The sequence below is a fragment of the Sinohyriopsis cumingii genome, chromosome 12, assembly GCF_028554795.1.
Source record: "Sinohyriopsis cumingii isolate HCF-2022 chromosome 12, ASM2855479v2, whole genome shotgun sequence".
In the NCBI taxonomy this organism is placed as follows: Eukaryota; Metazoa; Mollusca; class Bivalvia; order Unionida; family Unionidae; genus Sinohyriopsis; species Sinohyriopsis cumingii.
In genome coordinates this window covers 18,571,124-18,595,670 of record NC_142972.1, presented here as the reverse complement: position 1 = coordinate 18,595,670, position 24,547 = coordinate 18,571,124, and the positions used below count along the sequence as shown (strand labels likewise).

At 35.5% G+C, this 24,547-nt stretch overlaps 1 protein-coding gene across 1 annotated transcript in view; it reads left to right on the top strand.

Moving 5' to 3' along the window:
- The window catches only part of LOC149786048 (uncharacterized), a 370,709-nt gene that overhangs the window by 235,086 nt on the left and 111,076 nt on the right, over nt 1-24,547 (top strand). The window contains exons 6-8 of the mRNA XM_089978110.1: nt 1,017-1,062; nt 6,439-6,508; nt 10,013-10,115. Coding sequence (XP_089834236.1) covers nt 1,017-1,062; nt 6,439-6,508; nt 10,013-10,115 — 219 coding nt within the window. The remainder of the gene's footprint in view (nt 1-1,016; nt 1,063-6,438; nt 6,509-10,012; nt 10,116-24,547) is intronic.

Genomic DNA, 24,547 nt, shown 5'->3' with positions numbered 1-24,547 from the left:
AATGGAAGTGGTCAACAAAAATAGGTCAGATTTTCATAGAAAGCATCCTGGTGTAACTTTAAAGTTTACACAAATGATGCTGACTTGCCATTCAATATGGCTAATTTTTTTTTTGTTGCATTTAACATTTAGAAAGATGTCAGTCAGGTGACTGGTCTCTGGTCCTGGGACTTTGCCTTCTTTTTTTGTGGATGGAATGCAGATATATTAAGAATGTACTAGGGATTGTACTGTACATAGGACAATAAAGACAACCAACAAAGTATTATGGTTTTTAATTTTGAAATTAACGTACCATGGATGTCATTTAACTGAAGGACACCAAATGTCAGCAGGAGCCATAGAGGATCAGTTGTTAGTATCAGACTGGTTCATATCCTACCATCAAACCAGTCCAAGCTGTTTACCATGGTGTATCATGGGAAATCACTTTACCCCAATCATCTCAGACTTAAATAACCTATTTGTTGCTATGCCATGAAAAAAATAACAAAAAAAAAAAAAATAAATAAATAAAACAAACCAAGGCAGTTGCCTTATTAGTACGCTTACCTTTTAGACAAATGTTTCTCAGGTAAGTGACAACAGACTTACTTGGACCTTTCATTGTTTGTAGACTGCTCCTGTGGCCTAGTGGTTATAGCATCCGCCCCAGATGCGGGAGGTTGTGGGTTCAAACCCCGGCTGAGTCATACAAAAGATTTACAAAAATGGTACTAATAGCTACCTCGCTTGGCGTTCAGCATTAAGAGGTTAGTGTTAGGCCTGGTCAGCCTAGTGTCAGGATAATGTGACTGTGTGGGACATCATGCTACATGTCTGCGGCATGATGCCCCAGTGCTAGACATCACTTTAAACTGCCACACTGCAGACATTGTTGTGATATGACTGGAAAAGTGTTAAAGCTACATTAAAAATCTAAATCACACAAATCACAAATCATTGTTTGTAAATTAGCAGCTACAGAATATTCTTTAGCAGATATTTTTCAATCATTTTTGTCTTATTTTCTATAGCTTGAAGACGCTTTGAAATCTTGGGATCCAGGGAGTACAAAAATAGGTGAGATTTTTGTTTTATTTGTGGTTTTCTTTTTTGCATTTTTTTTTTATGTTCTGCACAACATAGTTCAGAAGAAAAAAATTGCTAATACAGGATACTGTTGTGACAAAATGAAACGTTATTTGATTTAATTGCTTAGCACAGTGAGGTTTGTTATATCGAAAATGAAAACACATTATTAGTGATGCTGAACAATTTGCCAGACCATTAGATAAAAGTAAAGAATTGGAGTTTGGGATGGCACATCATCAGAGCTAAAGTTTAATTTGTACATTTTTCAATTCAACCAAAATTACTCTTTATTTACATATGAAATTCACTTGTTAATCACAAAGTGACAATTAAGAGTTGACAATATAAATTAAAGGAAGTCTTGATCAGTGGTTTGAAATTTGTATTAGAGCATATTTGTGATGACCTCTACCCTGGCAAGTCATCCCCAGGTGCCATTCATATCACAGCTGGGGACGGGGTCATTTGATAGTAATGAAGCATTTCCTGATAAGTTAACAACCAACAAGCCAAGCCTTTGTTTGAAAATATGTACTCATCCACTGAAATGTAATGATTAGGTTTGAGAAATATTAGTCATTCATTGCAATGTAATGAGATTATTCATCTCAAACCCTTGCCCCTGTGACCCAGGAATGAAGTCAACAATTTTTGAAAAAGGCTTCCATTTTCACTAAAACTGTGCAGTTGTGATAACTACCAGGTATACACAAGACATTTTTTCTTTGATGCAACTTTTTCCATTAGCTTGCTGAAACATCTATTTATGTATTAATTTGTAATGGCCATGATAATATTGAAAAATAGTTGAAAAATTTAGAGAGCATGTGAATAAAAGCATTTATAATAATTCCCACATGCTGGAACAAGATTGGTTTTAAAGGAGCTTACCAAAACTTATTGTGTTATTCCTGGTGTAATTTTAAATTAGTGAAATGATTAAAGATATAAGTCAGTATAATTGGTTTCATTACACAACATTTAAGTTGTTAGAAACAAATATTGGCAAAGTGTATGTAATGGTATAGACTTCCAATAATAGCTGGATTCCTCAGGTGAAATGTTGGTATCAAGGAAGATTATACAACTATGTAATTCAAGGTAACATTTCAAGTAAAATACTTTATCCACAGGGACATGAACTTACATGTGTTATTTGACAGGTATCAAATTTCAGGTAATTACATGCAATTGCTCTAGCCTGGGGAGCACAGCTGAAAAAAACGATAACCTGGTCTGTCCATTCTATTGACCATGATTTGACAAGTCAAAAGTTTTCTACACTAGATTGTCTTCAGTTACCAACAAAAGGGTGGCATATTGGCAATATGTGATGCAAAAGTTTACTGTACTGTTTTTTGTTTACTGATTACTCCTTACAAACTGCATAGACACAAGTCTACCAGCACTTTATATGACTGCAGATCTGGGTCTGTGTTGTTTGCAGGTTGTCATGACATATAAGTGAGCATATACAGTACCAATTTTAGACATTTTTTGGTGAACAGTGAGCCATGTTTGGGCACAATATGGCCCCTATTTAGAAAGTATTAACAAAAATGTTATATTTTTGAGAGTACGTAAAATAAAATAAAAATATATATACATGGAAAGAAAGAAACCTGATTCACACTCATAGGACATGGTATCTAGTCACAGTATAGTCTACAAAAAATGTAAACAACTTGAAATTGGCCATTTTGTTTTCCAGGCGATTGTATGAAATTGACCATGTGATTATGATACAGAATTGACTACTTTGGTTATAAAGATCAGTATAGATTTGTTCCCAAATTGCTATAATTTGTCCTTCTAGTAGTGAAAAGAAAAATAGAAGAATTAACCCTCTTTACAACATCTGCCTGCTGAGTGCAAAAGGTAATTTTAATGCCCAAAAGATACATTATATCAAATTTATCTCTGTGTTTTCTTATAGGATTTAAGATGAGAACTCATTTGACATGAAATTTGCATGTTGAGTTTTCAAACATTAAACTTATGCTAGTGAAGTTGGGATTTTGCATGTCCATTTCTTAGTTACCCTTTCAATATGTATTATCCTTGATTCTAACTGACCACCACTTGTGAAGACTGGTTTGAGGATACATCTGTGAAAGAATAAATAATCAGTACTGAAATTACATCACTGTGGCCTAATTTTTTCATTGGATTTTCAATTGTTCCTTCATTACACCCTCATTATATTGGACACTATTTCATCTACACTCACGAAAATTGGCTTTTGGATACATCTTGATGAATGGAACTCAACCATACTAAAAACTAGGTAACTGGGACATAATTTTCAAACTTGAGAGGCTTTGTATTTTGAGCTGTTCATTCATTCCACTCTCAATATCTTGGACTCTATTTCATCTTCTCAACTGTGCCTACTTGAGTGACTTGTGCATGTTCATTGGTTCATTTGTTATACGCTCAATATCTTGGACCTTATTTCACCTACACACATAAATATTGCCATGTGGATACATCGTAATGAAATTATTTCAACCATAGAAAAAATAGGTCCCAGATTTCATGCCAGATTTCATTACACTGTCAATATCTTGGGCCATATTTCATCAGCACTCATGACAAATCAATTTGATGATACAACTTGGGAAAAGTAACTCAAGCAAACCAAACCTAGGTCACTGTGACCCAAGTTTCATACACGAGTGCTTTTTGCATCTTCAGCTGTCTGTCAGTTACTCTTGCAAACACTGATGAAAATTTGTGTTTGCATCTAAAAGAAAGTAATGGTAACTTAACCATGCAAAAATGACTGCTCAGGTGACCTAGTGGTTAGAGTGTCCGCCTCTGATGCGGGAGGTTGTGGGTTCAAATCTCGGCCGAGTCATGCCAAAGACTTATAAAAATGGTACTAACAGCTGCCTCACTATGCACTCAGCATTTAGAGGTTAGTGCTTGGACTGGTTGGACTGGTGTCAGAATAATGTGACTGGGGGGGGCATCATGCTACATGTCTGCAGCATGATGCCCAAGTACTAGACATCACTATAAACTGCCACACTGCAGACATCATAGCAATATGACTGAAAAATTGTTAAAGCTATGTTAAAAATCCAAATCACATACACACAACATGCAAAACTAGGCCACTGTGACCTAATTTTCATACCTTATTGACTTTTAAATACTCAGCAGTTTGTTTCTTACACCTATAATATCTTGGACCCTATTGATCTACATTCATGAAAATTGGTGTGTTGATAAAGAGTCTAACTCCACCATACCAATACTATGTCAATGTGACTATATATTCATGAAAATTGTTGTGTTGATGGATGTTAAAGAGTCTAACTCCACCATACCAATACTATGTCAATGTGACTATATATTCATGCTTTAGCGACTACTGGTTTTAGCTGCATGTTAGTCCCCCAATATCTTAGACCCTCTTTTACCTACACTTATGAAAATTGGTATGTGTGGATGCATCTCTTAGGGGGAAAACTCATCCATGCGAAAAGAAGGCTTCTCTGCCTAATTTTAGGGTTTATTTTGAGTGACTGGTATATTCTTCTGTATCAGTCTGCAAATTGTCAGCTGCTGTAGAGTACCACTGTTGGCAAGGGAATATACATTTACAAGGAAACAACTGTGTTTATAATAATTTACAAATTCTCTGTTTCTTCAAGAAAACTTCATTGAATATTGTTGGATTTAAACCAAATTTGGTTTGCAATTTTATATTCATGAAACCTCAGAAGAATTTGATTTGCAACATTCCACAGTATTGACAGGAGATTGTCCCCAGATTGCTTGTTGGTTTCCTCAGAAAAACTGTACTGAGGTTGTAGGTTTTCAGTTAATTTTGATGTTGAGTTTTATATTGATTACACCTTGAATGAGTTCAGTTTCCAGCTTTCCACATTCATGGACAGTAGATGTTGTTGTTGTTGTGGGGTTTAATGCCATTTTTGAGCACATGATAGGCTATGCATGGCGGCCAGTAATAATGGTGGAGGAAGAACCTGGGAAAACCCCAGGAAGAACCACCAACCCACGAGAAGCTACTGGCAAGCTTTCTCACATACCCACATTGGCTGAATCCTAGACTTGAACCCACGCAGACAGAGGTGAGATGGCAGTTATCCGTAACAGATAGCGCTTTAGACCACTCGGCCACTCGGGACAGTAGATGTCTTCAAAGCCCATCCTCCCCAAGGTGACTTTGGTTTCCACAGCTTTCCTTTACCATTGATTGATGGACTTTAAGCAAGTTTGACACAGCTTATAATGACAAGACGTTGAACAAATTAAATTTAGAAAAGATGCTTCTCTTAATTTGGTTTCTGTAGAATAACTATATTAAAGACTACTGTATATATGTACTTATAGGATGAGTCAAACTGCAAACTGCAGAGACCCAGATCTGCAATCACATAATGTACCAGCAGATCTGGGTCTATGTAGTTTGTTAGAAGTAATCAGATGGACAGACAATTATCGTATCTTCATCTGCCATTCCATTATGTAATGACAGACAAAGGTCTATATTATTTGCAGTTGGACTGGCCTAAAAAGTCGGAGTATATGGTATATGAATTCAGTCCAATGTGTCATACCAAGTGGGTGTAAATGGTATATGAATTCAGTCCAATGTGTCATGCCGCTTTATGTTGATCAGATCATGACTGAATAGGATTTCCAGCATTCCACAGAGTTATGTCCCCTGATTGGATCTTCTCCTAGTTTTAGTTTCCCGACACATGTTCCTGGGTTTAAGACTTTTAAGGAGCAAATTGTAATGAGTAGAGTTCTTTAAGATGCATCCATTGCTAATTGGTCTAGTTTTTTGTCCCCTCCATGCTCTATGTGAATGGGTTGAAAATTTTGAGTCTTGAAATAATTTAGAACATCTGAAATTGACTTTATAAATAACATTTGGCTGGTTACAACAGGTGGGAAGGAGAGATATATCAGGCTCCTGTGTGCAACTAATTTTAAGACTCTTTGGTCACTTGTCAGGAAGATGTCTTGTGTTTTTTGTCATTTTCTTGTGGTAACCCTGAAAGCTGCATGTCCTAATGCTCCCACCACTCTATTGGATGAGTGGACCAGAGGAGTTCTTGAGCCCTGGGAACTGTGGTATAATAAAATGTCACTTAATAGACACATGAGGGTACCTGCTCAGAAAGGACAATGGTCTGGCTCCCTTTAATATTTATGATAATTTTAACCTTTCTATACAAGATACTTGACCATAAAGGTCAACTTTTAGGGTACCTTGAGAGTCTTTTATAGCTTTTAGTGTGTATATACCTTCCAATCCATTTAGAATCCAACCTTTCTGGATGATGCTATTTCAGAGAGTCATTGTATATCTTTGTGTTGCAGGTAATCAGTTTTCAAGCACGTTTTGGAACCATTATGAAGACTACTTTCATGATTATCCCTCAGTCAAAAAGTAAGTATTTTACAAAGTTAATTTCACATAAGCTTTTGCTCTAAAGAGAGACATGTTAATTTGTGCTTGAATGTTAAGGACAATTGTTTTACAGTCTTTGAGGTTGCAATGTTTATTTGTGTAAATGGCTTGGATAAGTTTACTGTGATGCCTGTAGTTGTTTTTAAAAAAATTGGGGAGAAAATAGGGAGAGTTGGTAGAAATGGGATAAATCTTTGCTTATCATTGGGTAGTTCACTGGGAACACAGTGTTAAATATTACCATCAGTATTAACCATTACCAAAATTCACCCCCACCCCTACCCCAACTCACCTTTGTTGTGAATGTTTCCATCAGATCTTGCTTTATGCATAGAAATCTACTGACTGCTGGGACAATTTTTAATGCACAATCCACCGCTCTGGACATACTTGGCATAGATTGCATCAGATATACAGTCCATTGTCTAATTACATTGAAAGTTGATGTTACTGCACCAACCAGACATAAGTAATTTTTTTTAAATTTAGTCCTTTTTTATCAGTGGTAAATAATTTTACACTGCTTTTGTCAAAATTTTAAACAACCTTTTCTAAAATAAAATCTTTTTTCATTTTTTCGTATCATTGTATGCATTTAAGCAGAAGAGAGGAATATTTTTATTCTGTGTATTTAAACATTTGTATTCTGTATATTTCAAAAGAATTATTTTATATATTTAAACATTATTATTTTGTATATTTAAACATTATTATTTTGTATATTTACACATTGTACTCAGTTTATTTAAATATTTTTTATTCTATATACTTTCAAATATTTTTTCTGCATATTTGTATGACTTTCATGCAAATCTGATATCTGATTCAAATGTTATGGAGTCTTAAAATAGATACAGATGTTTTTAGGAATGCTTTTGAAGCCAGAATGTTGTAGATTCCATTCAGTCACAGTCATAAGTGAACCTGGAAAAATTCTGTTTCATTCAGGGTAAAAACCCATAAACTTTTGTTTCAAAAGTGGGGGAACCACAGAAACTATGCTTTCTTTGTTTAAGGGGACTGTTTACAATAGAATTACATATTTCCTCATCTGTTTCTTTAAGAGGACTGCTTAGTGTGAGTTTACTGTTATTTCCTTTCATAAAGTTTGCATGATTTTCACATCACTTATGACATCTGTTAGAAAAATCAGAATTTAACAAGAGTTGTTTGTACCACATGTGACACAACTGGTTGATTTACTGATAATGCTAACAAAAACTTTTTCAAACTAAATTATTTTTCTTTGACAAAGACATTTCCTGATGTAACGTAGATTGGTATCATGTTTTTATTTTAAAGAAACACCGTTTCATGTCTGAAACATTTCTTAGTGATCGTAGGTTCTACAAAAGCATCCGCTGTACACGTCCAGTTAGTTCATCTGTTTGAATTAAGATACAACTTAGTGACAGTTGTTGTACTTGTGATGTCAAATTTATTCAGGAAAGACATGTATTAAACACTGACGGCTTGTCAAAAAGAAACAGGTAAATGACTTATGGTACATGAAACAATCTAAGTCAAGTCAAATGCAGTATGCACAGTGGGAACAGCTTAGATGTACTGCACATATTTGGTTATAAGTGGAGTCAAACTGCAAATCAGGGTATATGTTGCACATTCTACTGATTACTCGTAAAAAACTGCACAGACCCAGGTCTGCGATGCACCAGCCGATCTGGGCCGCCTGTGCAGTTTGCAATTGGACACATCTTGAAAGTGGAATCAAACTGCATACAACAAAGATCCTGATCTACCATAGCATAATATGCCTGCAGATCAAGGTCTAAGTTGTATGTTCTACTGATTGCTCCTAACAAACTGCATAGACCCAGATCTGATGGTTCGAAACATGTCATTATTAATTAACCAACCTTGTCTGCCATATCTCCCTTAATTAAGTTGTCGTAACATTTTCAAAGCATCAAGACAAGCGTGATTTTGTTTTGAAAAAAGGAAGGAAGACAGATATTCTTAATTATTGGTATGTTTTTGTACAGCAATTTAAAACAACATTATGGGAAGAAAAACATACATATAAACAATAATAAATTATTTTTACTGTTTTTTTTTTTCATTTTTATTTTTCTAAGGACCCACCTAATACAAATGTCTGTCCTGTCTAGTTCAGTCACATCACATCCAATTTAAAAAAAAATCCCATATATCAACATTGAAAATTTTATCAATTGAAATAAAATGTGATATTAAGTTTTAATGTTGTTGTTGTGGGGTTTAACACCATTTTTCATCACACGATAGGCTATGCATGGTGGAAAGTATTAATGATGGAGGAAGAACCCGGGAAAACCCTGGGAAGAACCACCGACCCACGAGAAGCTACTGGCAAGCTTTCTCACATACCCACATTGGCCGAATCCTAGACTCAAACCCACGCAGAAGTTTTAATGTAAGAAGAAGCTGGATTTTCCGGCAAACGTTTATTGATTTCTGATCTCTATATGACTCAGCTCAAAGTCTTTGAATTTTGTTTTAAAAGATATTTTAAATGACTCAATACATTTCAGTCAAATTTGCTTGGGACTTTTTACTTAGAATAGTCAAGTTCAAGTTTCACTAGTTTCTGGCAAAGTCCTTGGATAATGGCCCCTATTGACTTTGAACTTTTTGCCATTAAGTTTAGTTTCCACTTTGTGACTGTAAAAGGACTTTTAAAGGACTTGCTGGATAGAAATTTGGTGCCATCTGTACTCGCTTATAAGTTGAGTCCAACTGCAAACAACATAGACCCTGATCTGCCATTGCATAATACACCAACAGATCAGGGTCTATGTTCTTTATTGATCTGGTTTTTCCTAACAACTGGAAAAGGCCCAGGTCTGATGGTGCAAAATGCAATGGCAGATTTTGGGTCTGTGCAGATTTGCAGTTGGTCTCAACCAAGAATTCATTATATATCGTATGAGACTATATTAAGAAACCTTGCATTGAATTTGATGGAAGCTGATTAAAATGGTCATTTTTTTAATCCATGTTTCATGTCACTACATGTGTACATCCATCTTTTCATACCCTCGGTTAAGGTAAATCTTAAAGTGTTTTAGATTATATTTAGTGTAAAGTTTACCTTCTGGCTAAATCAAAGGTCAAGTTCAGCACAAAAGGAGTCTCTTCTTACTGTATTTTGGAAACACTGTATGGACTTGTGGCCCCTATTTCAAATAGACCTTAGCAATTCAGTTTCGTCATGTTATAGGGTCGGGGAATGCATATCTTACGGATGCATTTTTGGTTAAATATTTCAAAGCCAGCATTAACTATTAGACATTAGATTATTTTCACAAAACTTTTTTGATCCAAATGGACTTGAGGTGGTCATGGCTGGCTGACATTTATCTTCTTACAAGTTTTAATTCCAGCCCTATATTTTATGGTGGTAGAGAAAGGTACTGCCCTTGGCACTGAGGAGAATCATTACTTTTTTTCTCATGTTTCAAATGCAAGTATTTTGTATTTCAGTCTACTGAAAGAAAAGTTTGAAACGGAAGATGGCTTTGTAGAGTTCTGTGAATTAAGACAAGGAAAATCAAAGTACAGCTTAGACCAGCTCCTGTGTTTACCGGTATGTACATATTAGTCTATTACATAAGTATTCCTTTGTTTCCTTTGTCTCCTTTTTATTAGCTTCTCTCTCCCATTCCTCAACTTGTAACGTTGTATAACATAGATGTATAACATAGATAGAATCACTACAAGTAGAAGTAAAGCATTTTGATTTACAAATGGATAATACCTACATTAAATAAAGATTTATTTGATCACCAGAACAATAAAGCATTTAGGTTCAATTATTATCCAGTACATGATAATTATACAGAATTTTGCCTATTCAAATCAATTGGATAACTCCTGGGGGAAAGGTGTCAAAACACCGAAAGTACTTATGATGTCCTTACAGTCCAGGTACAATGCATTTACCTTGAGATTCTTTGTCTGAACCTAATTCTTTCATAATATTGGACAATACTAAATACAATGTGGGTTTGTCAATTTGCATTGCATTTATGTCAGATTTTATCACTAGTGAAATTTTAGGCTGTTATTTACCACCTCATGTTCGGACCCATTTCTTGACATGCATCTGTTACGTGATCCAAGTCATCCGTTTTCAAGAGAAATTTGATACATTTATTGAAAAAAATATTTAACAGAACTAAGATACCAGTGTGATGTTAAAATATATTTAAACAAAATAAATATAAGAAGAACTCAAATGAAGTTATTGAGTGACATTTTCAGCGTATGGCGATATTTCGTTGCTGCATTTGCCATAGACAGAATATGTTATTGTTTGGGGACTATACATAAGTGGTATGCGAATAGTTATCTATAGTCATCATTATCTATAGTCATCATTACTGAACAATGAGTAGTGAAAACTTAAGTTAATTTAGTGTAGCTGATGTAGATGGATAAAGGACTTTTGTGGATTTCTTCAGAAACAAAGTTCCTGCATGGTAGATAAACGTTTATTTCCTTGATACAGTCAACATAATTTTGCGTCTCATTTGTCATATTAGTGGCAGTTTGTGTATTCAGTATTCAAACATGATCCATCCTAAAGGTGGATATTTTTTTGACTTACTACAACAATCTATTTTAATGATTGAAGACTTGGAGGGATTAACCTGTGTTTCCTGTTTAGTAGCAGGTGGACATTTGAGAAATTGATAAGGATCATTTAAATGTAGCACATCTTTTCAAAAATGGTATTTTAAAAGGGCTTCAGTTTCAGGAGATAATTTTCTGCATAGAGAGTCAAAAGGTAGGTTTCTTTTTGTGTTCTAATGTGGTAGTTTTAGGGTGGGGTGGGGGATGGAATGATATATCAGTCAATCCATCTTTTTCTGCTCAGGATCAGGTTCAACATTTCTTTACTTATAAATTTGGGGCCATTTATCTTGTTATACCTTAATTAATTTCCTCTAATCCATTTATTAAAATTATGCAGCTTTTTGGTTAGTTGCCTATTCACCCTAGTGTAGTTTTGAATAAATACCAAATTGCAGATTTGAGCTTTGTTTTCATAAACTTATGAATTCAGTCTGACACCTGTAAGCAGAATAAGGGTTGGGGAGAAGTAGTTGCCATCCATACATTTTGTAGGAAATATACCTTGGTAGGACCATCTGTTAATACGTAAAAAGGGTATTTATGAAAATATCATGGGGTCATTTGAGACATACGCTTATTGATAAGTCGAGTCCAAATGCAAACAACTTAGACCCTGATCTGCTATCACATAATGTTGTTTGTTTTACTGATTACTCCTAACAAATAGAATTAGACCTAGTTTGGCCAGATGTGCAGATTGTAGATATTACTTTCATTACTTTAATTTTACACCGTTAGTGTTAAATATGATGCCATTAACTTGTACTGGTCTTTATAGGTGACTCAAAGCATGAAGAAGTAATATAGTCTACTTGGTCATATTATTACTTTACTCAAGATTTTATTCTTTTTTCTGGTAGTAGGAGTTGCACAGATTTCACTGAAGTGTAATTGGTTGATTCATATTAAATTGCTTAGATATTCAACATCAGATCGATCATATGAGAGAACATTTTGTATGAGGTTTGCTTTTGAGTTAACCACTTTATGCTCAGAATTGAGGGATTGAATTTGAATGAAAATCAACTTCTACCAAATTTAATTTGATGCAAATTTTGGCTATAATCTGCAAACCAAATTTATTTTACCAAATCTTCAGTTTTCTATTTGATTTGTCATTGACCTTTGTTCTTCCTACTTAAGAAAAGTCCCCAATTGGCTTGAAGGTGTATATAGTCACTTGAAACTGACAACACTTAAGGCCATGGGGTCATTTAATGAATCACAAATCAGCTTGAAATTGATAACCTTTTGAAGAAAAGTGAATTTGTTTGGTTTGAACAAATGCATTCAAGAAGGTTGAGGACTCCCTTTTGTAGATTTCAGGAAGAATGGTATCTTTAGCTCACTAAACAATGATTTTGAATGCCTTAACTTTGAGGAGAGTTTTTTTATATTACCAAAACATGGATTTTTGTATTGTTACAATGGAATAGATCATTATCTGAAAAGCTGATGTAACAGTTTCTACAGATATTAAAGTTATCTCCCATTTTCCAGCTTGCTTCTTCTTGTGTGTCAAATTTCATGAAAGAAATACTTTTATTTATCTCAGTCTTGCTTTATTGCATACAAATAAACTGACAGAATTCCAAAGTAGACACAGAAATAATATGTGCTGAGTTACATAATTTAAATTTGTGCATTTACACATATTATCAGTTCCAATCGGAAATACTTTGGAAACAGACTAAACATAGATACCTTTCTTAAGCAGAATAAGTTTTTGAATCCTGATCTTTCGACCTTTTCATGAGGTCTTTGTCAGTGGAATGAGACTGTGATGCCAGTCCAGAAGTAATTCCTTTGATGAAGACCTTGTGAAAAGGTTGAAAGCAGAGAGTCGAAAACTTATTTTGCTACAGAAAGGTATCTTTGTTTAGTCTCGTTAACTGCAAATGACTGTAGCAGGTAACGTTATTCATAGTAGAATTTTAGAAAATATTTGAATGGAGTTTACGAACTAGATTAATTTCTTTATGTGCCTGTGATCATATTTATTGAATAATATGTGTTTGATTTTAATGGCATTTTAAATGCATTATTGGCTATATCATGTGCTAGAATGGGAGAAAAGTGCCTTTCCCATGGACACATCAAGGCTGCTGACTCAGGCTGACATTTAAGGGTATTGAACCCATGACCCTTGGATCTGAAGTCTGTTGCTCTACAGACTGAGCTACCATGGATCCCATCTTGTGAGGTGATGCAAAGCATCTGTGACATCATGACATAGCATTTTGTGATGAACTCTCACATAATGTTTAGAGAATCTTTAGAATTCGACTCTTGTTTTGATTCTTCATAATTATTCTCAGAACAATCCAATATTCAGGACACAAATCTTCACAAATTTCCATGCTTAGTAATATGTCAGTCCTCTTCTGTGTTTTTTTTAATTTCACTGCGTATCATTTTTGTAAATGGCTTCTACTGGATTTCCTTTGCTTCCATTAACAGCAAGTGGCAAAATTCTCCATCTGTAAATTGTATATGCCTGTTGAAGTACTAGTTAATATCTATACTTAGCTGAAAAACTATTTCAAGCATCTGCATTGTGTTTATTCCTGATATTCCAATGTTTGTGCAAAATTTCATGATGCCCTGCTGCAGTGACACCATGACTTTGCTAATGCTTGATTTTGTGTATTGCACAATATCCATTCAACCAAATTTGCTATTTTCTAACAGAATGGAGTACGAAATCAAGCGTATCTTCCATTGGTCAATATGAGCAATACTATCCTGACCATCCTTGTTAGTAAATTAAAAAAATTATAGGGGGCCCCGAGTGGCTGAGTGGTCTAAAGCGCTTTCCGTTACGGATCACTGCCATCTCACCTCTGTCTGTGCCGGTTCGAGTCTCGGATTCAGCCAATGTGGGTATGTGAGAAAGCTTGCCAGTAGCTTCTCGTGGGTCGGTGGTTCTTTTCGGGTCTTCCTGGGTTCTTCCTCCACCAATAATACTGGCCGTCATGTATAGCCTATCGTGTGCTGAAAAATGGCATTAAACCCCACAACAACAACAACAACAACAACAACAAAAATTGTAACTGAAATGTTTGTTTTTTCTGTAAGTTGTTGCCGGTCAGCTTATGATAGCTAAATAAAAAAAATTTAAACTTTTATTTTTATAAAACCAGACAGAATATTTAACAAAAGACAAATTTATTTAAAACAGTTTGTCGTAAACTTGCATTGTTCTTGAACATTTAAATCAACCCTAGTATTTCGTGTGTTTCTCATGGTTTAAACATTAGTTTTTAAAGTGAGCTGTAGCAAGGTAACTAAAGCGGTAACAGTGATAAGTATTATTTTTAGGATGTCACAGAAACCAGTTATTGCATTGGTAGATGTGATTGTTGATGAAAAAAAACACATCTGAGAATTAAGAAAAAGTATTTTAGTATTCATAATTTTTCATGCAGTAAAATATAATGGCTGATCCAGAAGTTACCAATGAATTGATTGTTGCCAGGTTACTAAATGCTTTCTAATTTTTCAGACCAGGGCAACACTTTTCATATTTCGTGATTGACTGATAAAATGTTAATGCACTGTAGCGACAAAATGAATATAACGTTAATAATCAAATACTTGTTGACTTTGAAATCAGTTAGGATGAATACCATATTAACAAAACCAACTGTAAATTGCACAGACCCAGATCTGTCAGCACATGTTTGTTTGTTTGTTAGGAGTAATTAGTAGAACAAACAACATAGACCCTGATCTGCAGATGTATTATACTTTGGCAGATAAGGATGTTTGTTGTTTGTAGCTTGGCTTGACTTTAAGCAAATAAATATGGTAGATATGGTTTGGTCATTATTATACGATTCTTAGTAAAATAAATATGGTAGATATGGTTCGATCATTATTATACGATTCTTAGTAAAATAAATATGGTAGGTATGGTTTGGTCATTATTATACGATTCTTAGTAAAATAAATATGATAGATATGGTTTGGTCATTATTATACGATTCTTAGTAAAATAAATATGGTAGGTATGGTTTGATAATTACTATGCCTTTCTTAGTCAAATAAATACTCTTGTGTTACTGATGTGCTTAGTCAACCAGCGTCACATCTAGAGTTACTCCCCCTAGTCCAAAAGGCTCATATGAGAGGATCATGTCGTATATATGAACATACTGTTAAAATGACAGCTGTCTTGATTCAGTGTTGCAGAGGTTATTGAAAATGGTTATCTGGTCAGAGGTTTTCTAAAATTATCATTTTTGTGAGGGTTTTCATAATATTTAATTCCAGATAAAACTTTTAGAAGCCATTATAACCACTTCTTATGGGTTTTATACTTCAATTTTTATTGTACTATTTATATTTGCTTACAAGTTGAAGCAAACTGCATACAACAAAAATCCTGATCTGCCATAGCATAATAATATTTGCAGATCAGGGTCTGGGTTGTTTGTCTACTGATTACTCCTAACAAACTGCATATACCCAGATTTGCTGGTGCATTATGCGCTTGCCAATCTTGATCTGTGCAGTTTGCAGTTGGACCTGACTTTTAAGCGAGTATATATGGTAAAATATGTTGTTACAAATACCACTCCCACACAAACATGAAAGTATTCTTGTAAAGGTTTGTCTTACATTGATTGGTAAAGCACAGATAACAACTAAAGTCTCAACTGCAATGTTTCACCTTAAGTGTCATACCAAAATGAGCTCAGTAAGTGCAACACGTACCATATATATTCACTTACAGGTCAATTTTAACTGCAAAACAACCTAGACTAGTCTGCCTTGCATATTGTGCTGGCAGATCAGGGTCTATGTTCTTTGTTCCAGTAATTGATCCTGACACATTGCATAACCCAGATGTGGTGGTGATTTATTGAATGGCATATCTACATCTGTGCAGTTTGCAATTGGACTCAAGTTGTAGGAGTATTTACAGTAACTCTGAAGTATTTTCAGTGTTACGGGAAAGCCAGAGTACATGAGAAGAAACACTTGTATTTTGCATTGTCGATGTTGATCTAAATAAACACTGCCTACTGGAATTCAGTTATCATACCATTACCTTCTTGAGTTGCCATTACTTGACCACTTGTTGACATAAAATGAGCCAATGGAAATTTCATTCAGCCAAGGAATTGTCATAAAAGTTTATAAATATTTGAGATTTATCATACAGTGAGTACAAGTGTTGGGTACTTCTCAAGTGTAAACATTCCAAAGATTGATTACCTTCCCCACTCTATCTTGGTTTGATAATCCACACTATAATTAGGTCATTTAGGGGAACCTTTATCTTAGAAATATTGGCCATAGACCTAGTGATTTTATGTTTACCAGATCCTCTAGAGGTCAGCAAAAGGTTTAAATTTCATTTAAGATATTTCATAGATATTTCATCACTGTACAAAGAATTTGTAAAGTGCAGTTTAAATTTGTAAACATGTATTATCTGCTATCCAGTGGTCCCCATCTTGATCACCATACCTCTCAACTAGAGCTGAAATGAAAGCCATATGTAATTGCTAATAAGTCGCATCCAACTGCAAAAAGAACCCACAGATCCTGGAGATCAAGGTCTTTGTTGTTTGTTCTTATGATTACTCCTAACAAACAGCATAGACCCAGATCTGCCAGCGCAAGTATAGATGGTATAGTACCAATTTTTATTTATTTGAATATTGATGACAGGTATTTAGATACAAGTAGAATATTCATTGATGTTGTAAAAGAACTATCAAATTGTATATTTCTCTCTTCTTTTTGTTCTGCCATGGTACTTATTGCAATGTCACCCATTCCTGCCTCCCATGCACAATGCTGCATTGTAGAGAGTGTGAGGGGAGTCATCTAGGTCATTGTAAATGCCATTTTAGCAGTCTTGAGTATTAAAAAAATGTGATAGTTCAGACTAATAATTCAATGAATATAACTCAGTATGACCATTATGTCTTCTAGTGGTCAGAAGACAGGCTGTACATAAAAAAGGTCATCTACTCTTGATTGCTTCTTCACTTAAATGCAAGAATTACAGGTAAATTCTGTACAAAATTAAATTTCCCAATGAAAATCACAGATCACTTTGTGGCATAATTTCATTGTAATGTAAAAAGTTGGAGACAATTGAGGCACACCATGACTCAGTTATTTTAATTGTATAAATTCCAATTTTGAATTAATTATAAGCATTTAATTTAGCAGTGCTCAAATTCCCAAAGAAGTTGATCTCAAAGGATTTGTTGACTTTTATGACCTATGTTCTATACTATGTTCCAGGTCTGCTGATCATAGACCAATTTACCGCTTCGATGGCCTGGTGGTTAGAGCATGTGCTTTGGATGCGGGAGGTCATGGGTTTGATCCCTGGTCGAGTCATACCATAGACTTACAAAAATGGTACTAACAGCTGCCTCACTTGGCGCTCAGCATTAAGAGGTTAGTGTTAGGACTGGTCGGCCTGGTGTCAGGATAATGTGACTGGGTGGGGCATGATGCCACATGTCTGCAGCATGATGCCCCAATGCTAGACCTCACTATAAAGTGCCACACTGCAGACATTGTAGCGATATACTGAAATGTTTTTAACACTACGTTAAAAATCACACAAACACACACACACACATAGACCAATTTCTTATGTGATGGCCTGTCATCCCTCATCCATCAACTGTCTTCCACTATTTGCCCATCCATTAGCACAGGTTTGTTATTTATGCTCCAAAACTACATAGGCCATGGTCATGAAACATTGCATACACACATTCATTCCATGGTTTAGTTGGTCATACATGAAAAGAGTGCTGCTTATAGATACAATATGGCCACAATAGTGGCCATCTTGAAAATCGTGTTATCCTTCAGAATGAATGGTCACATCAATATGGGGCTTTCACGAAAAAGACTTCTTATGTCAAGTTGGTCCTAAATAAAATGGTTCATGTCTGACACCCAATATGTCCACTGGCAGCCAATTTGACAATCTAGTTACTGTATTGCTATTCCTTCTGAAAAGAAAATCATATCAGTGTGGGGTTTATACCTGGAGACTTTTTATGGTGTCCTATTTGTCTCAAAATAAAATTTGTGCAGATCTGACAGCCAATATAGTCGCAACAGGGAATATACTGAAAATCTTATTGTCACAAATTCTTCTGAATTGATGTCATATTAGCATAAAGTTTTCACAAAAAATTTTCTAATGGTATTTCCTTCATCTTAAAAGAAAATGGTGTCAAACTTATGTCTAATATGGCAACCACACTAGCTAATTTTTAACTCTCATGTCAGAAATAACAGAGACAGTTTCAACACTCAGCAAAAAACAAAAAAGAAATGGTATTACATCATCTTGAATTCATGAAATTTTTGTTTGAGCTTTCACACATCAGTCCCTTCAAGGGATTTTTATTTTATCATGCAATGAATAGGCTGCTTTCAATTGCAATTGCTTTTAATGGTTGATACTAAGCCATGCCAACCACTTTGGTGGCTTGTGGTTAGAGCATTTGCCTCAGATGCAGGAGATTGTGGGTTTAAACCCTGGCCAAGTCATACCAAAGATTTATAAAAATGGTACTTACAGCTGCCTCGCTTAGTCCTCAGCATTTAGAGGTTAGTGTTTGGACTGGTTGGCCTGGTGTCAGGATAATGTGACTGGGTGGGACATGATGCTACATGTCTGCAGCATGATACCCCAGTGCTAGACAGCACTACAAACTGCCACACTGCAGACATCGTAGTGATGTGACTTGGGATTTTTTAAAGTTACATTAAAAATCCAACACACGCACATATACACACTAAGCCATACCGGTAAGCCATGCAAGTCCAGTATAAATGATAATCACTACTCTGAAATGAAAGTAACCTATTCACTGTTTGACATACTGAAATATAATACTGTTTATTCTCTCTTATAAGTCAAGTCAAATTGCAAATAAAAATGATCCTGATCTGTCGAGGCATAATGCACCTGCGGATCACGGTCTATGTTGTTTGCTCTACTGATTACTCCTAACAAACTGCATAGACCCTGTCTGCTGGCACATTATGTGATGGTAGATCTGGGTTTGTACAGTTTGCAGTAGGACTCATCTTATAAGCCCATACATATGGTACTTTCAAACCAGAATCCATGTAAACAAAGAAATGAAGCAATAGAAAAGCTTTGTGTTGTTGTTGTTGTTGTAGGGTTTAAAGCCATTTTTCAGCACACGATAGGCTATACATGGCGGCAAGTATTAATTGTGGAGGAAGAACCCGGGAAAACCCCAGAAAGAACCACTGACCCACGAGAAGCTACTGGCAAACTTTCTCACATACCAACATTGGCTGAATCTGAGACTCAAATCCACGAAAACAGAGGTGAGATGGCAGTGATCCATAACGGAGAGCGCTTTAGACCACTCGGCCACTTGGGGCCCCGAAAGTAGTTATGGTCTGAGTTGCTCAACTTATCCACAATACATTAGACCTAAAATAGTTTTCCTGGCCACTCGGGGTCCCAAAGCTTTGTGTAAAACCAACCTTTATAGAATCAGTAAAGTGTTTAAATCGTACATGGCTGCTAAAATTTGGAATGTATCTTTTATGTTGATAGAAGTTAGGAGTGGCTGAATATGGCATTAGAAAATTAGCCTGAAATTAGGAATGGGTCAAGATTTTGACCACACAAATTAGTCACCTTATGTTGATTGGCAGAAGTGGAGTGGGTATTATCAAAAGTTTTCCCTTTATTTACACCAACCATAAAGTGGGTATGTATTAATTTGTTATGTTGTCAATCTGTTCATTACCAGTTTTGTTTCTTTACAATAACTCAAGTTGTCCACAAGCTATAGTTATAAAACTTTGTGCATGGCTTCTGCTTGGGGTAAGGAAGAACCCTATTGATTTTGAGGTTAAACGTTTAAAGGTCAAGGTTACTGACTGGAAAAAGAAAAGTGGTTCCAAGATAAAAACTCAAGTTCTCCATCATCTATAATTGCCAAATGTTATGGATGGCTTGCTCTCAGGGTAAGCAAGAATTCTATTGATTAGGAGCTGAATTGGTAAAAGGTCAGGGTCACTAACTTGAATTAAAATTGGTTTCTTCACAAAAACATTAATTCTACATCCATCACACACTTGGACCAAACTTAGGGAATGGCTTGCACTTGCAGTAATGAAGAAACCTACCGATTTTAAGGCAAAAAGTCAATGTCATTATGATTGAAAGCAAAATGGTTTCTGCACAATATCATTTCTTTATCGTAGCCAAACTTTGTGAATGCGAAAGCAGGTAATGAAGAAGCCAATTGATATTTGGGTCACAAATTCAGAGTTTAAGATCACTGTGTCTCAAGGAAGAAAAGTGGTTTCTTCACAAACAGTTTCAGTTACATACATTTAGACTATTAAAAATGGGGGGTGTGTATGATGTGCCATTTATGGTATTCAACTTTTACTGACAGAAAGGAATACTTGCGGTCAGAACAGTCAACTGCCGAATCTGGTTTTAGGGTGTCTCTATTTGCAAGATATACAAGCTAATATTCAAATACTGATTTTCTGTTATAATATTTGTAAGAAAATATTCTGATTCAATATTCGCTTGCTAGTTGCAATGATAGCATTAAGACAGATAATGTATACCGTATTTACCGCATATGTTGGGACACGATAAAATAATTATTTTTTTTTCTGTCCCAGAACTTATGGTGAAACATTTTTTCACTTCAGTCACATGTCCCAAGTTACTTTATTTTGTAAAGGATATCAATACAAAGGTTATTTTATTGCAAAGCAAGCCGACATCGGAAGTTGACTATGGATTCTGTGAAGTGAGCCGATTTTTTTTTTTTTTGAATATACAAAGACAGCCGAGATATGGAAGCATACTTGGGTTCCTTTTCAACTGTATTCACGGGAATTTTGAAAATAAATTGAAACAATGGAACAAATTTCAAAGTGACACAATATAGTGCTTTGTGCACAGATGTCGATGACCCAGCATCACCCTGAATATTTGGAGAAAATAAAATCATGTGATGAATTCGTTAAGGCCAGAAGAGAACTATACTGTATGCCAGTATCTTGTAAATAAAAATCATTATTTTAAAACACATTCACTTGAGTGCAAATGACAATCTTTTCGCCAGCGTGGGTTATATATAGGTAATGTCAGTGCTGTAGTGCTGTATAAAGAATTCAGAGAACGCATTAAAAGAGTGAGGGAATACATGTTACACAGATGTGGGGGGACAATGGCAAGTGCAAAAAAGTAAAGGAATGCCATTCCCATGCATTCCCACAGCACTACATCCCAGGATAGAGTATAACAACACACCAGCACAATCATAGGTAAAATATTTGTAACAAATTCTTGGATGTGATCCATGGGTCAGTATTTAAAAGGAGGGAGTGGGTGTGGGAGACATGCGTGCACATTTGTCTTGAAGGGAACTCTAAATTGTATTTTACCTCAAATTATGAGGCCATAATTTGCATAAAATATATTGTGAATCAAAACATAACAAGCGGAATGACATGGTATATTTGTTAATGATATTTCAATACCAAGAGTTAATAGCATGGTCAAATAGAAATATTATTTTGGGACAGTGATCAGAAGATTGATATGTATTTGTGGAATCTAAATCCTGTCCTCGCACACCTCAGTTGGACAATATTTTGATGAGGTTTACAAATAGATTATATATTTTGGATCAGTCCTATCATACAATTGAGTCCATTGATGGGCTTTGACGTAAGGAAGATTATTTCAGTTACTTTGGTGAATTTGGTTCAAAGAATGCCGAGACCCATGTACAGAAGAGACGTGACAATCAGATTGTTTACATTATGAAAATATACGTAAGTTTACGACTGAATGAATCTTTAACGTCACACACCAGTTGCATTTTATGGTAAATATTTGTCATTTAGAATTATGAATGAAGCACTTACACTGTAATAAATTGGATCCAAAATGTCATTTTTCATGCTTCATTGGATGTTTTTTCTAGACAGTCAACACTGTTATATATTGACCGACTTAAATAACTGCTTGTATTGGTATATGGTAATTTGTCACGTTAAACTGACTGTACTAACCCTTTTCAGGCACAGAGCATTGAGAAATTATGTACACCACCAGATGCATCTGGTTCTTTGTGTACAACAACCTCAGTATAGTAGAATGTCCATTAGCCTGACACCCTGACAGGTGCAGATAAATCATCATACTGTACAGTAAAACCTGTCTTGAGAAACCTCTACTATGAAAGACCACTTGTTTTGAGAGACCTCCATGCACAGATTTATTGATTTTATAGTGTTACAACCTGTTGCCAGAGACCACCTGACTTGACAGACCATTATTTTGAGCTAGAATGGGTGATCTTTCAAGATAGTTTCTACTATATTGGATGTAAAAAAAAATTTTAATTGTTTTTTTGGGTAGGGAAGGATGGTATGCAAATTATTAAAGGTATAAATATTATAATTTTATTAAGTGCCCACAGTTTGCAAATTTTTTGTTACGTGTCATCCAATATAGATGCCATTAGTAGAATAGAACAACTTTTAAACAACTTCTTGCCAAAAATCACGAGACAGAATTTGACGAAATTGACAGCATCCTGAAAAACCATGCAACAGAATTTGACCAGGTTTGACAGGATGCTGAAGGAAAGGGCTTTATAATATAATTTGGTCAAATGATGCCAATCCACCATTAGATATGGCCACCATTACTAAAAATAGGAATGCTGTTAAAGGAGTTCTAGGGGTCCCAAGTGGCCGAGTGGTCTAAAGCACTCACCGTTACGGATTGCTGCCATCTCACCTCTGTCTGTGTGGGTTCGAGTCTCGGATTTGGCTAATGTGGTTATGTGAGAAAGCTTGCCAGTAGCTTCTCGTGGGTCGGTGGTTCTTTCCGGTTTTTTTCCGGGTTCTTCCTCCACCATTAATATTGGCCGCCATGTATAGCCTATCTTGTGCTGAAAAATGGCGTTAAACCCCACAACAACAACAACAACAACAACAAAAACAACAAAGGAGTTCTAAAACACCTGCTGAACAGAATATCGCTAGCTTGCATCCACTCACAAAGGTCTATAAATTTGTACAAATGCAGCTGTTCCATGAATAGATTTGGTAGCCATTAATGAAAATGGGAAAATGTTAAACCATCTTTTCACAAAAGTGCTCTGCATACATTTACCAAATTTGAAAGAAAAGAGAACAAAACACCAACCATTGCCTGATGAAGTTTTAACTTTATACAATGTTGCCAACCTTTTCATGTTTATGAAACCACAGAAAAGAATTGGATATAAAGCATCCAGTCTTGAAGGACTTTAAAATTATACAAATGATTCCAACCTGCCATCAGATGGGGCCATCAATACTAAATATTAGAAACTGTGCACAACTTTGATTAAAATAACTGCTTAACATAGCTGTACAAACTATGACATAGAGCTTGCTGTCATTGAGACATTTCAGTACTGGACAGATCATGCTGATCTGCCATCCTGTCATTGAGGCCTTTCAATACTGGGCAAGTCATGCTGATGTACCATCCTGTCATTGAGGCCTTTCAGTACTGGACAAATCATGCTGATGTACCATCCTGTTATTGAGGCCTTTCAATACTGGACAGATCATGCTGATCTGCCATCCTGTCATTGAGGCCTTTCAGTACTGGAAAAATCATGCTGATGTGCCTTCCTATCATTGAGGCCTTTCAGTACTTGACAAATAATGTTGATATGCCATCCTGTCATTGAGGCCTTTCAGTGCTGGACAAATCATGCTGATCTGCCATCTGTCATTGAGGCCTTTCAATACTTGATGAATCATGATAATGTGCCATCCTGTCATTGAGGCCTTTTGATACAGGAAAAATGCTGATCTGCCATCCTGTCATTGAGGCCTTTCAATACTGGACAGATCATGCTGATGTGCCATCAAATATGGATGAAGATACAAAACCTAGAAAACCTTGGAACAGTTGTTTTCATAATATATGCAGTGAACAGCATTAGACTATTCTTTAACAGAAAGCATCCTTCTGATCCAGATTTCTTGGCCACTGGTTGTTAGGCAAAGGACAATCAGGTGAGCAATCTCATGTCCACTTCTTTTGTTGTCATGGAAATCAATATCTAGAATGAAAAGTAATGAATTATTTTATTATATGGAAATAAAATTTGCAAACTTTATTTGAAATTGGTCCTGTGACTACCACAGTTTTGCTGAGGACTTGTCAAACATCTTTTTCAGCATCATGGAAGTAACCCGAATTTTAACAGTGGAAATTACTCTTTGAAGGAATTATTAAGACATAACCAAATAATATGGTTGGTTCCAGTCTCATGCATAATAGAAATTGTATTTGGTCTG